General features: G+C 48.4%; 1 protein-coding gene across 1 annotated transcript in view; it reads left to right on the top strand.

The window, feature by feature from the left end:
- C4H10orf71 (chromosome 4 C10orf71 homolog) overlaps positions 1-15,994 on the top strand; it is a 28,240-nt gene extending 12,246 nt beyond the window's left edge. The window contains exons 2-3 of the mRNA XM_055275353.1: positions 4,715-4,817; positions 10,908-15,994. Of these exons, the coding sequence (XP_055131328.1) occupies positions 11,052-15,356 (4,305 nt within the window). The 5' untranslated portion in view covers positions 4,715-4,817; positions 10,908-11,051 and the 3' untranslated portion in view covers positions 15,357-15,994. The remainder of the gene's footprint in view (positions 1-4,714; positions 4,818-10,907) is intronic.
- Positions 15,995-18,639: the final 2,645 nt, after the last annotated feature.

The following is an 18,639-nucleotide window of genomic DNA, read 5'->3' as shown; positions in this document are numbered from 1 at the left end:
CCCTCTGCACACCGCAGTAAACCTCTGTCATCACATCCCAGGGTCCAAGAAGTACACTCAACAACCAGAGCTGAAAACATTTCCCAGTGACCAGGGTGCACCAGGCACCCTGCAGGTAAAAGATGAACCAAGCCAGGGACCTCACACCAAGGATCTCAAAGTCTAGTGGGAGAGATAGATTCACTGCAGTGCAGGAAGAATAAAGCAATGTAAGTGATAAAAAAGGAAGAAAAGATTATACAAGGAAGAGAAGAGAGGAGGAAGTTGTCAGCAGTTGTGGCCAAGGATAGACAGAGACATTCCAGGCAGAGGGACTACTACTTTAGGGATCTAGTCCAGGACACATGGGTCCTGCCCCTCCCTGGCACAGGGCACCACAGGCCTGGAGGAAGGAGGGTGTGGGAGCAGGCAGAGCTCCCCTGCCAAGAGGGACTTGGGGGTCATGCATAGGCATTTGTAAAGGATTAGGAGGGAGAGAGAATTGTATCCGCAAAAAGCAGCACATCCCCGGTCAATAATAACAGCATCATGAGGCGTGGCATGGAAAAAAAGCATCATGTGAGAAAACATTTTGGAAGAGTTAGAATTTAGCAATGACTGTGCAAAGGGTATGTTGGTGCTTATCTCAAGGAAAAGCTGATTCATGGGGATACATGTTCAGATTGAGTTTGTTTGATGTATTCTGATTCAAAAAGACCCTACAATAAGGAGAAGAAAATACATATCCTTGAGTGTAATTCTCAGGGCTCCAAGGCTATACAGGGCACTACCAGTGCGCCCATGCGCATATTCAGAGTGGGCATGGCAGACCCTTCGCTCTTCTCCAGGGGCTCAAATAGGGAGTCCATTTTTAAATTCCTGCCCAGGGATCTTGTTTCCCCTAGTGTGCTCTGGTGTTTTGCAGAACCTTCTCCACCTGATGCAAGTTTGGCCTGGGTCAGTGGAGGAAGTGCTGGAGGTCTGCAGAACACAGCGCTGTTGAGTCCTGCACAGTTGCCTGGAGGCAGAGGGCAAAGCCAGCATTTCGTCCACTGACCTTATAATTTAGATAACGCATCACTTAATGACCGTTCACACTGTGGCTGTAAACAGAGCCCCAGGTAATGTACTCAACAAAAGTTAGCTGGACTCTGGCCCTCCAGAAGGCATCAAAGCCACTCCCCAACTTAGAGCACTGAGAGCAGTGTGAGAGACCAACTGGGAAATGGCGAAGTCACAATGAAGTCTCTTTTCATCTCCCCCTGATAGAAACGCAATCCAGACATACACAGTACATGCCACGCTGCTGAGGGACACCTTCCCTGGAGCCAGTTTGTCAACAGTCTCTAAGAACAATCCCGTCCACCTGCTTCCATCTCTTACCATGGGGGACTTTTATATATTTGAGGGTTTTGAATCAAAAAGTAAAATCCACTTGGATTCAAATTCACTAATTTGAAATTTGTGATAATTCTGCGATTATAGGATTATAATTGACTGTCAATAAAATAAGTCCTGCTAAGCCTGTCAAAAGTGTGATTAATATCATGACAGGTGGAAGGGTTTTCTCATTTATTTTACAGATATTGCTTGCACTGTGCACTATGCTTCATGAAAAAGAAACAGATGTGGACCCCGCCACCAATAAACACTCAGGCTAGCAGGAGGGACAAACATTAAACAACAAATCACCCAGTTAAATGCTTAATTATAATTATGGTAAGTGCTGGGTATAGCCTATGATAAAGGGATGTAACGGGCAGACTTGGAATAGCCTGAAGAAGCTGCATCATCAAAGGGACATGTGAACTGGGCTCTGAAGCACATGTTGGAGTTAACCCGGTAATGATGAAAGGATGGAAGTAAAAAAGTCCAGGCAGAGGGAACACCATGAGCAGAGGCCCTGAGGCAGGAAGTAGGGTGGCATGAAGCTGGAGAAAGACAGGGGTGGCTGGAAAGCCAAGCATGAGGGGAAAGATGGCGCAAGGTGTGTTTGGAAAGAGAGGATCTGTGTTAAGGAGATTGATCTTCATTCCTTAAAACTGGAAAGCCATCGAGAGATTCTAAGCAAAATGTCGATATGAGCAAGTTTGAGCACTGAAAACTGCCTCTTGGTGCAGGGCAGGAATGGGCTGCTGCAGTGGCCCAAGGATTTGAGAGAGCAGCTTGGTCCACACAGTGACCTTGGAGATGGAGACTGGTGTGTAAGGAAGGGAGCTTCGGAGATGAAACTCATGGGACTAGGAAATGGATGTCATAGGGAAAGGCACAGGGAGGAGAACGAGGGGGAGGAGGAAGTCGAAGGTGACGTCAGGTTTCTAAGGTCCCCAGGGAGAAAGCTGGCTTGCAGAAGGCTCATGGACTCTGCTTTAAACATGTGGGTTGGAAGGGCTGTGAGACAGGGGCACCGAGTTTCCTGGTGGGTGGGCAGAGGCGTGGACTGCAGCCAGGCAAATGGCCTGGCCTGGACGCCGCCTCAGTGTGTAGGTGCTTGTGGGGACCATGGTGTGGGGACAATCGCCTGTGTGGTGACTGTAGAGGGAGAAGAGAAGAGGCTCCAGGGCTGGGAGCAGAGGAAATCCAGCAGTCAAGGAGAGGAAGAGACTAAACAGACAGGGAGGGGAGAAGGAAAGAGTCAAAGTGAAAGAGTATCTTAAGTAGACAGTGGCCACGAGTCTAGATTGCAGCCTAGAAGTTCAGTCAGATGAGGAGCAAAAATGTCATCAGAACAACCATCAGGAAGGAGTAGGGGCCAGACATTAAAGGCCGAGTAAAATGGGTAAGGAAATAATGGAGGTAGGGGGGAGATACGAAGCATTTAAGAGAACAGTCTTTGAAGGCCACAGACACAAATAGGAACTGACCAGGTCATGATTAAAGATCAATGTTTATTTCTATGCATTCATGACCAGGTTCCAAGACCTTGTTTAAAACATGGCCCTGCCATGTGCACTGTATCCTCCATCATGCTGCCTGGAGGGAACACACCTTTTCACTGGCAAAGTGCTCTATGGGCAAGAATTTTCACCAGTTCAGAGTGGCTTCCTGCAAATGGTTCAAAGTGGTGAGCAAGAGAGTTTTTTCACTGGCATCTGGAAAATTCATTCCAGCAGCAATGTCAGTGAGTCCATGAGGCAACTGCCTACGAGGAAAGCCCAAGCACAGGATGAGGGGTGCCCTAACCATTCACAAAATAAATGCCATTATGTTGTTCTGCACCTCCGTCTCATCCATGTGTGGCACCAGATGGGTTTCATCCTCCTCCCTAAGTCAGATCTCAGTAGAGCTGTGGGCAGGGGAGTGGCCTTATTATTTAGAGATGCAAATGGATTGATCTGAATTTTTTGGAAGGCCATAAGACCCAAGGCCAGGAGTCTTTCTCAACAAAATTCCTATTATCTTTTCCCTTCTTTTCTGTGCCTCAGTTTGCCCTCCAGGAAAAAAATCAGAATAAAGATAACCTAATTCAGAGCATTACCATCAACAGTGATTGAGCTTCTATTTATTGAGCTCTGTATACAAGACTCCCTTCCTTGATTCAAGGAACTTCCTTTCTAGTGAGGAGAGAAAGCAGCGATCATCAGTTCCTGAAACATATGGGTCACGATGTATGAAGTGACAACACGGCTGAGCTATGGAAAAGGTAAACCCAGTATGCTTTGGAAACACGAAGGAGGCCCATCCAAGCCAGCCTGGGGAGTCAGGGATGGGGCCTCACCGTATGGTGGTAGACACAGAGCACCTCTCTGATTCTCCAAAGAAATAGACGCCACAAATTCAAGCTATTATGATTATTAATATTATTAATAAACTACCTTGAACTAGATTAATATCCAGGAGCTACAAGCTGGGAAAGGTCTTATGGAAACCCCAAGGGTCTGCATTTAAAATGTGCAGAGTGGATTTATTTTAATTAGTTCACTCTTCATTCTGAGCATTCTGAATATCCTCCTGGGCAGCTTTTTGGTTCTTTTAGCTGTCGGAAAACTCAAGTCTCCTGCCAACGATGAATCTAACACTGTGCTGCCCCTTGCTGAGTGGACTTGACTTTCACTGCTCCAGTTCTCTTTGCGGCAAAACCCAACTTATCAGTTCAGTGGGAAAAGGGCCTTGGGTCAGATTTTATTCTCAAAAAATAATTCACAACTGGGTCAATCATATTAGAAAACTGAAAGGCTTAAAAGAGGTTTCTAAAAATGTCTTGGGCCATGGACAAATTAACGGATATTAGAAGGGATATAAATTGACCTTATGGTCAAATATGCCTATTTTTGGAAGTTTGTTGAGCTCAAGTATGGATTGTTTTTCGTTTTTGAAGGCCAACTACATTGTTGTATAACTGACATTTAAAGATACTTTGGGTCAGGTATGATGGTTCACCCCTGTAATCCCAGAACTTTGGGAGGCCGAGGAAGGCAGATCACTAGAGGTCAGGAGTTCGAGACCAGCCTGGCCAATATGGTGAATCCCCATCTCTACCAAAAATACAAAACTTAGCTGAGCGTAGTGGTGCACACCTGTAATCCCAGCTACTTGGGTGGCTGAGGCAGGAGAATTGCTAGAATCCAGGAGGCAGAGGTTGCAATGGGATGGGCCAAGATCACACCACTGCACTCCAACCTGGGCAATAGAGCAAGACCCTGTCTCAAAAAATATAAAAGATACTTTTCCAATGAACTTGCGCTTGGCCCTTTGGTCAGTTGGGTTCCACTGAAATTATTTTTCTTCTTTCTAGATGGGCAGCAATGACACCAAATATAAGCATAGAAAGACGTTTTGAAACTACAGATCCTGAAACCAAGCACGGCAGGCACCTGCAGCTTCCAGTGCTGTAACAGGTATGGAACTAATCTTAGAGTAGGCATCTAGAAACACCTGTTTTTGGCCATTATGCTGAAAGGTACCATGGTGGCTGGGGGTGGGGGGAGAATGAGGTCAAGTCTCTGACTTTCCATCTGACCCCAGGTATATCAAATCAGAACTGAAGAAATTATCTGAATAAAGCTAGCAAAGTGGGGAGGGAGTCTCTCTTTTTCCTGAGGCAGAAGCAATGTGGTTATTTTCTGAATGCTCTGAAGATCAATGAACATCCTTCACCACTGTTTAGAATGAGGATATAAACCCAGGATCAGGTAGGGAAGCAGAAACTCAACAAATGAGGCAGAAATTCAAATGTATTAAAAGAAAAATGGAGGTCTTGTAGCCTCAAGGTGATGGCTAAAGTTCCAGGCCAGGAAACATCAGGGGCCAGGCATGTCCCAGAGCATAATGAAAGCTCTACCACCAGCAAGGAAGCCTGAGCACACTTCCGTCCTCGTGTGGCTCCAGGATAATTGCTATAGTCCATGGGCCTGTCCTCGGTCTCACACCTGCTCTTGGCCCTCGGGAGCCTCTGCAGGCACCTTGACTTTCAGCCCCACCAAGACCGAAAACCAAGGAGAGAGGAAATTTCCCACAAGATATCAAGTGCTTTTTGTCAGAGGATGCAAGCTGAGTATTCAAAAAACAAATAGTGAATACCTACTAATACGAGGGTGTGTTTAATTGGGTAGAGACTGCTCGGTTGACTCTATCTAAGCTTCTAAATTTAGGTCTCCAACTAACCTATTTTCATCTTAATGAAAACTATCTTATTTTCATTCAAAGTGTAGAAACCCCCAATATTACTGAGTTCAGCCATTGCCAAGATCGGAATCCCAGCATTTAGGACATCAGAAGACTCCTCACCGTTTTGATACAGAAAACCTGACTCATAGTAGCCAAAGCCACTCAGATTCCATCAAACCTCACATTAGCCTCAATAACATAAATTCAAGTGGGGTGGTGCTGCCACAGGCTCATGGCTTAGCAGTGCTGGCCAGGACCTGGGGTCTTCACCTGTCCACACTGCCATCCTCTGCAGGTTGGCCTTCAGTGGCCATTGCTTGTCTCTCAGGGCTGCAAAGTGAATTCAATGTTATGGTTGAATCATGCACCCCCTAAAAAAAATCATAACTCTCATTATCTCAGAGTATGACCTTTTGGAAATAAGGCTGTTACAGATGTATTGTACTTAAAGACAAGATTATTAAGGTGGGTCCTGATCCAGTATGACTGATGTCCTTATGAAAAGGGAAAATTTGGGCAGAGCGCAGTGGCTTATGACTATAATCCCAACACTTTGGGAGGCCAAGGTGGACAGATTACTTGAGCCTGGGAGTTCAAGACAAGCCAGAGCAACATGGTGAAACCCCATTTATACAAAAAATAGAAAAATTAGTCAGGTATGGTGTAACGCACCTGTAATCCCAGCTACTTGGTAGGCCAAGATGGGAAGATCACTTGAGTCCAAAAGGTTGAGGCTGCAGTAAGCTATGATTACGCCACTACACTCCAGCCTGGGTGACAGAATGAAAAAAATTTTTTTAGTAACTGGGAAATTTTAAAAAGTTTTAAAAAGGAAAAATGTGGACAGAGACAAGCATAGAGGGAAGATGATGTGAAGACACAGGGAGAAGATGGGTGTCCTCAAGCCAATGAGAAAGGATAGGATCGATTCTTCCTTACAGCCCTCAAAAGGAACCAACCCTGCGACACCTCGATTTTGGACTTCCAGCCTCCAGAACTGTGCGGCAATACATTTTCGATGTTTGAGCCATCGTTTTTTACGGCAGCCCCAGCAAAGAAATCAAGCAGTTTCTGGCTTCTTGTCTGCATTCAAGGCAGGAAGAAGAGCACTGACAGAGTGGAGACAACAGGAATTGCTCCTTTGATTAGAAAGGCAGGAACTTTCACAGACTGCTGGCTGCTTCCATCCCTGTGACCACAGCCATGTCCTCTGGCCATGCTAGCTGCATGGGAGTCTGAAGACCGGAGCGTGTGTCTTCTACTGGTGAAGGCATGGGCTTGGCCAGCCCTCAGGGTCTCCCTCACCCATCATGTGGGCTGATGCTCTCCCCTGGTATGCAGCCTTCTAAAAAGCGTATGCTGTCATGAGTGTGTACTTTCCAGGGAGCCAGCAGCCTACCTTTCAAGGTAGGGCTGAGGAGCATGTGCAGAGAGGCCTTCCCAGAGCAGGTCAGTAGCTACTCATCAGCTCATTCAGTCCACTAGAATTCAGGTCCAATCCTTTCTCCAGCTTAGTTCTGTCTTTCACAGAAACCAGTCAGTCTGCCGATGAATCAGCATTGCTAACTCACCAGAGTGTTGTGGTCAAGAGACAGAAACAACAGACCCCAATGAAGCCTGGCCTCCAGGATGAAAGACAAACATTACTGACAGCCCAGCAGCTTTGAGCCTATGCCAGGATGCTACCGCTGACCTCCTGGAGCCTTGCAGTGAGGCCACATGATCCCCACTCTACAGAAACAAAGAATGGTTGCAAACTCACAGCACAGATGCAGATGAGAGAGATAGACTGAGGCTGCTGGCGGCCAGCCCATGGTCACTCAGCAAGGGGATGTGGAGCCAGGCAGGATCTGGGGCTTCTGACATGTGGCCAGGCCTCCCTGATGGGAGTGCCTTCACCATCCATCCCCTGGAGCGCTGGCAGTGACTAAGGCCAGCCAAGCAAGGAGGGGAGAGCATAGCCTGCTCAGCTCTGCTGCTGTGAATGGGAGTTCTCTGGCAGTGTCTGATCTGCCAGCTGAACACTTAACAGCACCCTGCCAGATGTCCACTCTTCCAGACACCCCTCACTTGCATCCACTCTGGGGTCAATACTTGCTATTTTATGTAACTTTTTATATACTCATTCTCTTATCCCCTCCCCCAGGCCAGGCAATGTTCTAGGCAATGGGAGGTATGTGTCCCAGGGGAAGCCGTAAGTATTCCAGAAGGAAGCAGCATCCTCATACAGGATCCACAAGAGAATGTCATGTAGCACCATGCACCCACCAGGATGGGTACTATCAAAAAGAAAAGAAAAAAGCAGAAAATAACAAGTGTTGCGAGGATGTGGATAAACTGGAACACTTGCACACTCTTGGTTGAAATGAAAATTGGTGCAGCCACTGTGGAAAACAGTCTAGAAGTTCCTTAAAAATTTAAAAATAGAACAACCATATAATCCAGCAATTCCACTTCTGGGGTTATACCCAAAAGAATTGAAAGCAGGGTCTTTGAGAGATATTTGCACACCTACATTTATAGCAACATTAATCACAATAGCCAAAATTTGGAAGCAACCCAAGTGTTCATCAATGGAGGAATGGATAAGCAAAATGTGATATACATATATGTACACACACACATGCTATATATATATATATTATACACATATGTGTGTGATATATATATATATATATATATATCACACACATATATAGTGGAATATTATTCAGCCTTGAAAATGAAATTCTGGCACATGCTACAACACAGATAAACCTCAAGGACATTATGCTAAGAGAAATAAGCCAGTCACAGAAAGATAAATACCGTATGATTGCACTTTTATGAGCTCCCTGGAGTCATCAAATTCATAAAGACAAAAAGTCAAATGGTAGCTTCCAGGGGGGAGGGAAAATGGGAAGTTGTCGCTTAATGGGTAAAGAGTTTCAGTTTTGAAAGATGAAAGAGTCCTGGAGATTGATTGCACAATCATACGAATATACTTAACACTACTGAGCTGTATCTTAAAATTGATTCAAATGAAAATGTTTATATTATGTGTATTTTGCCACTTAAAAAAAAAAAAAAGAAGGAAAGGGCTATAACAGAGGTAACGGAGAATTAGGGAGACCCCAGGGATGTAGAGTTGGGCACAAGGGGCATGTTGCCAGAGCCCAGTCAGAGACTGGGGGAGGGGCCATAGCTGTAGAGGACTGTGGTCCCCATGTCACAAGCAAGGCAGGAGGGGTGGAGAAATGCCAGGGACACTGGCTCCCCCTCCCTCCAGGCTCCTGCCAGCACCTCTACTGTCCACCCCCACAGGCTGGTCCCAAAGGTAAGGGGCCCAGGTGATGCAGACTCTGGGGTTCGTATCCTCTTAGGGTGGTTCTGGGATGAGGGGCAATCAGAGAACAGACAACCCAGCAGTCCCCACATGCCTGGCACTGACAGTCTAATCATGGGATAGGCCACAAAGATGTAAACTTAATCTTCAATCATGCTTGGTACCATGAAGAAAATAAACCATGCACAGTGCAAGAGATGAGCAAGGAGGGAACACCCATGGAATATCAGGGAAGGACTCTGCAAAAACGCCACTGAACTTCAGGCACTGTATGGGTCTGATTCTGCAGAAGATCAGAACCAATAGGATATGTGGCTATAGAGAGGGAGTGACTTATTTTAACGAACTGACTGGAGTGATTGTGGAGGCTGGCAAGTCCAAAATGGGAATAGCTGGAGACCCAGGAAGAGTTGATGACACAGCTCCAATCCAAAGACGATCCGAAAGCGGAAGCTCCTCTTCCTCAAGGGACTGTCTTTTTTTAAGCCACTTTATTGAGGTATGATTGGCATACAAAAAGCTATACATATTTAATGTGTACAGTTTGATGAGTTTGGAGATAAGTATGCACCCCATGAAGCCATCACCACAATCCATGCATAAACCTATCCATCACCTCCAAACATTTCCTCCCACCCCTTTTATTTATTGTGTATGTGTGATAAGAGCATTTAACATAATATCTATCCTCAGCAAATTTCAAGCACATAACACAGTATTGTTAACTACAGACACCTGCTGTACATCAGATCTCCAGAACTAATTCATCCTGCATAACTGAAACGTTACGTCCTTTGACAAATAACTCCCCCCTTCCCTGCTCCCCAGCCTCTGACAACCCCCACTCTACTCTCTGCTTCTATGAGTTTGACTGTCTCAGATTCCTCACGTAAGTGACATCATGCAGTATTTGTCTTTCTGCGACTGGGTTGTTTCTCTTAACAAAATGTCCTCCAGGTTCACCCATGTTATCACAAATTTAAAGATTTCCTGCTTTTTAAGGTTGAATAATTCCATTGTATGCATATACCACATTTTCTTTATCCATTCATCCGTCAATGGAAATTTTGTTCGCTTCTCTGTCTTGGCCACTGTGAGTAATGAACATGTGGGTGCAGATACTTTAAGATCCTAATTTCATTTCCTTTGTGCCTGTACCCAGATACGGGAATGTTGGATCACATAGTAATTCTAGTTTTAATTTTTTGAGGAATCTTTATACTGTTTTCCAAAGTGACTACATCAATTTACATTTCCACCAACAGTGTACAGGGGTCCCCTTTTCTCCACATCCTTACCAACACTTGTCATCTTTTCTTTCTTTGATAATAGCCATCCTAACAGGCATGATGTGATATGTCATTGTGGCTTTGATCTGCATTTCCCTGATGGTTAGTGATGGTGAGCACCTTTTTATATACCTGTTTGCCATTTCTGTGTCTTCTTTGGAGAAATATCTGTTCAGTTCCTCTACCTATTTTTAAATCAGAGGGTTTGGGCCTTTTTTCATTTTGTTTTGTTTGTTATTCAGTTGTAGGAGTTTCTCATGTATTTTGGAATATTAACCCTTTATCAGATACGCAGTTTGAAAACATTTTCTTCCATTCCGTAGAAGACCTTTTCATTTTTGTGATTGTTTCCCTTGCTGTGCAGAAGCTTTTGAACTGATGTAATCCCACTTGTCTACGTTTGTTTGTGTTGCTTGTGAACTCAGTCTTTTTACTCTTAGGGCCTTCGACTAATTAAATGAGGGCCACCTGCCTTACAGAAGATAAACTGCTTTACTTAAAGTCTACTGATTTGAGCGTTAATAACATCTAAAAAATACCTTCACAGAAACAGCTAGACTGGTCTACAGTCTAGACATATAGCAAGCTAACCATGTTTGACACATAAAATTAACCCTCATGGGCACCATTTTCCACCTGGACCAGCACATATTCTTGTGTAGAGCTGCATACCTTGTTCACATCCTGCACCTTTTTCTTTTGCAGAGAAAAAAAAAAAAATCCCCACTTTGCAGTTGCATCTGGTCAATGAGAGGCTCTAGTTTTGGGGAAGAGGGAAACACCTAACCTTGACAGAATCATCACCAGAGACACCTGCCGGCTGACAAAGACAGCTTTCTTGGAGCCAACAGATGATGCAGGGAAACAAGAAGTGCACAGACGGGTTCAGCGACTCCTCCAGCATTGGCAGCGTGTTGGATGATGCAGACAGGGAGGTGAGCAGCCTAACAGACCGGGCATTCCGGAGCTTGTGCATCTCCGAGGACACATCCTTCCATGACTCCTATCTGGCCGTGTCCCCGGATATCACCCGACAGGTGTTTGAGACTTTTCACCAGAGAACAGTGAGCCACACCCAGAGGAAAAGTGGCATTTGGAGCCAGTTACCATCACAGGGCACAGAACATTCAGGCTGGGCAGCCACCTTCCAACAGCTACCCAAGTACGTTCAGGGAGAGGAAAAGTGCCCCAAAACCAGCCCCCCACCAACACCAGTCCAGAGGAGATTGGAGGTGCCAGTTTCCGGCCTAAGGAGCAGCAACAAGCCTGTCTCCAAAGTATCAACACTAATTAAATCTTTCGACAGGACCGAGAGCCAACGTTGTGAGAGCAGGCCCACTGCCAGCAAGCCTCCGGCTCTGAAAAATCCCCCCAAATTCGCTCCTCTTCCAGAAAACAGTGTCAACTTCTGCTTTGATTCTGCCTTTCTGACAGTCAGGAGGGTGCCCGCTGAAGTTTCCAACACCCATCAGAACAGCCAGCAGCCAGGCAGGAAGCACGGAGAACAGGAGTCCTCCAGGAATCCAGAAATGGCCTGTCACGGCTCCAGCAGCTTCCTCCCGGCAGCCAATGACACGGCCACCTCATCTGAGTCAAAGTTCCCCTCTCCACACCACAAGCCAGCCACGGGAGAGCCTGGGAGAGGCAAAGGCACCTTTCTGCACAGTGAAAATAGTGCTTTTGAGTCATGGAATGCCCACCAACCAAAGCTGCTGGAGAGAAAGGACACAGCTGGAACCGTCCCAGAAAGCAAAGCTCCCAAGCACTGTGGGGACATGACCTTGCTAAGAGAACACTGTCCTCCTGAGTGCACAATCTCTCCCTGCCAGGTCCAGGCCAGCTGCAGTCAGGAAGAGAACAGACTCGCAGCAGGGGCTCTGTCCACATCTGTACCTTGGGGGTGCAGGGATCCAGGAGCCCAGGTATTTGCTGTGGAAGGAAAAGCTCCCAGCTCACAGCCTGATTCTCAAGAGAAGCCAGCCCAGCCCCCATGGAGGAAGCCAAAGACTGGCAAAAAAGGGAAAGAAGGTCTACAAGATACTTCAGAAGAAAAGACACAGACCAACAGGAGAGGCCCACCTTTGTATACAAAACACAACCCCCAGGGACAGTTTTCAGAAAATGATGCTCTTGACCCGCCTGTGGAACCCAATGAACATTATGATCCCCCCTTTAACATCAGTAAGCTCCTGACCCCCATCATACCCAGCAAGCATGCCCTGGATTCAGCAGAGAGCCAGCCGGCAGAGCAAACCCCATCACCCCCAGGACAGCTAAATGGATACCAAGAGAAGGAGCCCAGTGAATGTCAGTCTCGAGACAGCTACAAGTCCAAAGCCCCTAGCCTGCTGTTCAACCTCAAGGACGTGCGGAAGCGTGTTAAGAGCACATACAGTTCCTCACCTCTCTTGAAAGGGCTTGATGAGAAAACTAGAGGTAAGGTTGATGGAAAGCAAGAACCTGTGAGCAACGGTGTCATCCTTCCCAATGGGCTTGAGGAAAGCCCTCCAAATGAGCTTTCTAAGGAGAGACCCGCTGATGACCCCACTGCATCACATATCAATCCCCAGAAGGACCCTACAGCTGACCCCAGTGAGCCCTCTGCAGACAGCTATCTAACTCTTAGCACAGCTCCGACTATCACCAAAGCCCCCTTCTATGTCAATGGGGAGGCTGCTGAGAGAAGCAGTTATGAGAACAAGGAGGTGGAAGGAGAGTTGGAGATGGGTCCCACTGGATCCGGCTGGTGTCCAGACTCCAGGGAACACCGCCCCAGGAAACACCTCTCCCTGAGGCTTTGCAATAGGGATCTTGAGCCTGGAGAAGCTACAGAGAAAATGAAGACCCACCAGCTAGAGAATGGACTCTCCAGATCTGTGTCCCAAGAGACAGAACCTGAGAGGGAGGCAGGACTTCAGAACACACATTTGAACCAGAAATTCTCCCCAGGGCCCCTCTCTCCTGAGGAGGAAGATGTGTTTTACAGTGACAGCCAATCCGATTTTATGCCAAGCCTCAAAGGTAAGGCCAAATTCAGCACCAGCTCTTCAGATCAATCCTTTGCCTCATTTGATGATCAGCAGAAGATGTGGTTTACTGAAAACCAGTGGGAAGACAGGAGGAAGGACGTGAGTGCAGGTGACAGTCAGAAGGATGAGAAGCAGAATGTGATGGGGAAGGATGAGTTGCACTACTGTGCCTTAAGCAATGGGCATGCATGCCTGGAAGACCACAGCCAGGGGGAAGCATTGCAAAGAGAAGGGGAAAGTGTGTCTGGAGGAAGAACCAGGAAGGCATCGGCAGAGGAAGCTAATTTCAGAGGCTCTCGGATTGGGGAAAATAAGAGTACGACCTTTTCACAGGCCAAAGACCTTACTCCCTCACCATCTTCTGCTTCAAAGAGGCACATGCTGTTTACAATTAAAGACAACACCCTCAGAGCCACCCCCATAATTAAACCTATCATGCTGCCTCTCCTGAGGACCATGTCCTTGGAGGACTCCCTCAGCAGTAGCCACAAAGAGGAGGAATTGCCAAGGCCAGAATGGGGTGAGGATCCTGGTTTTTGTGCCCCCACAAACCAGGACATTCTTGGTACATCGACACCCAATAACACACGGGGCACACGTGTGAAGTGCATAGCCAACGAGGTCATGGAGGACCCTGGGCAGGGGTCGAGCATGGCCAGGATGGAGGCCTCTCAGCCAGCCGCAAAGGGGAATTTCCTATCTATGCCTCTGGTGGGAGAGGGGGACAGGGTGAAGCCACCACCAGATGCTGCACATGGCCTCGTGGCAAGCAATTGCAAGAGCGGTTCTGCAGACCCAGGGAAGCTGGCGGCCCCATGGCACATCCCCACCATTGCTTTACCCGAGGGCCACATAGAAGACCAGCCACCCCCATGGCAGCCCGAAACCTGTTGGGAAGAGCAGACACCAGGTTTCAAGAGTCACTTTTTGTCCACACCCACAGCAGGGCCCCCTGGCAGAAGACTGGTCCCCAGTGAGACGGCGAATTCCCCCAACCCCAGCTCCCCGGGCGAGAGTAGTGCCTGCTCCCCTGCTGCCAGCAACATTTGGGAGGCTTCCCAGGCCCCCGGAGGACCAGAGCTGCTGCCGGAGGAGCCTCCTCAAGCCAGCCCCTGGGCCAGCTCCAGTCCTGCCAGGGTCACCCGGAGGGAGGACCTGACCCACGCCCTCGTGTGGGAGGGCAGCTCTGACCCCCTACTCGAGCTGTCGGCAGAGGACCTCCGGACCCTGTCTCCAAGAGGTTCATTGCTGGATGTGGCCACCAGCCCAGCAGGCACCCCTGGGAGACTTGAGCTTCCTGCACAGCTAGAGAGGACAGCAAGCAAGCCACCTGCAGTCCCACCCAAAACAGAGAAAGCCCTGCGGCGGGCGAAGAAGCTGGCAAGTAAGAGGAGGAAGACCTATCAGGCTCAGGAGAAGCATGGCGAGTCACAGGAGGGAAAGCCCTGCCCGGAGGACTTGGAGCAGACACAGCAAAGGCCACTGTGCCCCAGAGAGAGGCTCCGACACAGTTTCCCCATGGTCCGTTCCCTGCCCCCTCCCGTGCACCGCCACTCCGTGTCCGGCTTCTCGGAGCCTGTCGGGAGGCGGCCCGGGGGCCCCCAGTCCCTCACACCCCTGCCCGCATACCCCGCCACCCAGAAAGTCCTCCAGGATCCGCAGTCCGGGGAGTACTTTGTCTTCGACTTGCCACTCCAGGTGAAAATCAAGACCTTCTATGACCCAGAGACGGGCAAGTATGTCAAGGTCTCCATCCCGTCCTCCGAGGGGGCCTCCCCAGAGCCGCCCCCACCGGACGCCCTGGCCGCTCCCTGTGTGCTGTACCCCGGCTTCCAGCCAGTGCCCGTGACGGCCTTGATGCCGCTGCGCTGCTCCTCTCAGCTCTCCGCACCCACCTTCCTCAGGCAGGGCCCTCGTGCCTCCGCGGCCCGCGCCAGGCCCCAGAGTGCCCACGAGTCTGGACTACAGCTGGACCCAGGGCCTCACGGTGACTGCACCCCGCACTCTGCAGGCCAGCGCCCTCATGATCCTCCCCAGAGCCCAGGAGAGGAGGGTGCAGAAGCTCCAGGCCTGGGCATCATCTCCACTGACGACCTAGAGGACTTTGCCACAGAAGGCATTTCTTGAGTTACTGCAGGCTGTCCCCCACCCCCAGATGAACCCAGAGGAGCTTACTTCCCCCTCCCCCAGAACAAGCAACACACACACACACACACACACACACACACACACACACACGATCGTCAACACATACTTAGCCGTTTTAGATCCGTAAAGTACAGAAGGCAGTAGGGATCCCAAGACGACCTCACCCAAAGGGCTCCCTGGCTCTCCTCTGATGGAGAGGCGCTGCTCGCTTGGCCCGGTCCCCTCCGTGCCAGTTCCTAGGTGCACTCTACTCCAGCCCTTCTCCCTCCCTCCCTTCCTCCCTCTCCTGGCCCGCCCTGCTCTTCCCTGGCCCTGCCAACCAGGTGGGTGTGGCAAGGGCACCACCTGGTCCCAAGAGTCCCTCTGCACCCACACCCACCTACTCACTTGCAGGCTCCTTGGTGAGCAAACCCCTGAGGCCCCCAGCTCAGACTCGGCAGGCATTCAGGTCAACTCAGGCAGACTGGCTAAGGACCAGCCCAGGGCAATTTTGCAGAAATGATCATTTGCATAGAATGGGTTTCCTTCACAGGGAGAAACTTGCCTCTGAAAGCTATTTTCTGATCAAGAAAAGGCCCACTTTTTAAAAAGTGAAACAAGTTTGCAGATACGGTTCTGTCCCTGGACTCCTGTCTTCCTTCTCTGGGCAGTGGGGGTCAGGGCTGACAGAGCCACCTCCCTGTCTACCACAGTCTGGCGTCCCACCTTGTCCCTTCAACACCTGTCCATGCTTTCGCAGGGCCAGGCCCTCCAGTGGGTCCTGACTGCCCCAATTTAGTGACCAGTACCTGTGCCCTCCACTCGAAAAGAAAGTGTGTTCACACCCTCACCCCTCGTCAGTTCCTGACCTTTGGGGATTTGGAGGGAAGTGTCGGGATTAACTGAGGAGTTTGAGAGTTTTACCTAATGAAATGGGTCCACTGGCCCAGCACAGTATAGCCAAAATCCACACTGAGGTTTGCAGTGGGAGAAAGGAGGGTGTTTATTTGCAGGGCACCAAGCAAGGAGAATCAGGCAGCTCACGCTTAAAACCCAACCTCCCCCGTGGCTTGCAAGCATGGATTTTTAATGGCAAGGGAAAAGCTGAAGTTACAGGTGAAATTGTAAATCAACACATGGAGGGTACACATTGGTTTGGGCTAAAAAGGCAGGATATCTTGAACCAGGGACTTACGGGTCATAGGGTGGAGTCAAACATTTTCTGAATTGCAATTGTTTAAGGAAGAGAAGCTTTGTTTTAAAATTTGGGTTAGCAGAGAGGAATGTTAGCTCTGGCTTGTGGGTGGGACTTCCCCCAGGCCCCCCAGGAAGAAATTTAGAACAAAGAGCCGTGCTGAGAGTTCAATCCTCAGCTCCCTCTTCTCTGAGGTCTCTGTGCTAGTGGATCCGTTTGGTGGAGGTCTGGGTTTCTGAAAAACAACTTGTAGTCAGAAGTTCAGATGTTTTCTTTAATTTCCAGGACTCTGGCTTCCTTAGCTGTTGTTTTAGGTTACTATTACCTTCCTGCTTATCAAGTTGCTCATTGGCTTCTCAGGGCTAGCTAGGTGCCTGGAATTTCCCTTGAGGGAAGCCAAGATTTTCCTGTATTTCCATGGTTGGGGAGGGATCCTTGCTCGATCTTCAGAGCAGGTGCCCTCTTGCAGGCAGCCGGCTAGGAAGGAAACCAGCACCCAGGGTACTGATAGGTTTCCATGCCACGGCTTCTACAGAAGCCTCTTAATTCTTGTTCACTGGAAACACAGGGGCAAAACATGCCTCCCTCTTTGTTTAGAAACCTCAGCAGCTGCCAGGACTATGCTGCCCAGGGCCCAGGGCCCAGGGGACCATGCAAGATGCATCGTCCTTGTCCTGTTGGCAAAGGCGCCATTTCCACACTGGGAGGATGGGGAGGCGTTCAGTAAACCAAGTCCAAGACTCACACAAATACAGGGGCTTTGATTTGGATTCATGATTTTATACCTTTTTGTTTTCCCAACAAGTGCAGCCACACCTGATTTTCACTATGAAAATACCACACAACGCCCCCTCCTTTCCCCCCAACCAATGCCATTCAATTTGGCCACACCTGTTGCCAGCCAGACAACCAGCCAGGAGTGCAGGCAGATCACTATCCCAAAATCTGGTTCCCATGAGTCGCTCACTGGGTGCAAGCAGCAGGAACAAAGTTGCATTTTGGCCTGCCTCCAAATCACCTCAAGCACCCTCTCCACTTTGTTTTCATCTCACTAAAACATGAGAAGGAATATCTCATTTTGCAATTCTCAGGGCCCGAGGAAAAGAATTGTCTAACAAAGGAAGAGTCCCTCTGTTCAATAAGGACCACGGTTATAGTAACTATGTCCCCACAGGAGAAAATATTACTTTGGGGAACTTATTTTGGGGAAGCAGTCTTCTTCCTTAGAACCGATATTGGCAGGGCTGTGGGTAGAACTGAACACATAAAGACTTGCTCCCAGCAAGTCAGCTAGAAGATGCCTCACTCCCTTACAGCAATGGGCCTGTGTTCCTGAAGCAGATAATGCCTCCAGGGAACACAAGCAGAGAGTCTCCATCCAGTGAAGCCCAGCTCACTAGCCAGTGATGTTTTCCTCTTTCCATTTGCTCCTGAGGGAGGTCATGTATGCCTCCTTCCTTCCTCACTTCCTCCTTCTCTTTCTCCCTTCCTTGTTTCCCTCCCTCTCTCCTTCTCTCTCTTCCTTTCTTCTTTCCTCCCTCCCTTTTACAAACATTTGCACTGTGCCAGGCACTTTGATGGGCGCTGATGGTACCATGACAATAAGATCTGATCTCTGCACTCAAGGAGTTAAAATCTAACAGAGAAGAAAGACAATTACAATCCCACATGTTACGTAATTTAATAGATTGGTCTGAGGAACACCTAACTTGCTCTGGCTTCAGGGGTTGGCACCTGAGCCAAGTCAAGAAACACAAAGCTGTCCATTAATTTATGAAAAAATTCAGAATTTCCCCGGCTTTAATCTATCAAAGATGACATTGATTAAATACTAATAAATTTGTCTTGCCATATCAAAGTGTATTAATTTAGCTAATTGTTCATCAGCATTTCTAATCAGCACAAAAGCTGAACCAGTGTAGCCTCACAGGATAGACCTTGGTTGATATGTCCTTCAGCTTCTGAACTGATATTTCACTCACAGGAGTTGCCCAGCAAAACCACTATTTCTGCCATTGTGTTTAGTAGGACAGTGGTGAGATTTATGAGAACATGTTGTTTGTGGAAATTACAGATGTTGTCTGCATC

This window comes from Symphalangus syndactylus, chromosome 4 (genome assembly GCF_028878055.3).
Source record: "Symphalangus syndactylus isolate Jambi chromosome 4, NHGRI_mSymSyn1-v2.1_pri, whole genome shotgun sequence".
NCBI lineage: Eukaryota > Metazoa > Chordata > Mammalia > Primates > Hylobatidae > Symphalangus > Symphalangus syndactylus.
This window is presented reverse-complemented; position numbering and strand designations above follow the sequence as displayed.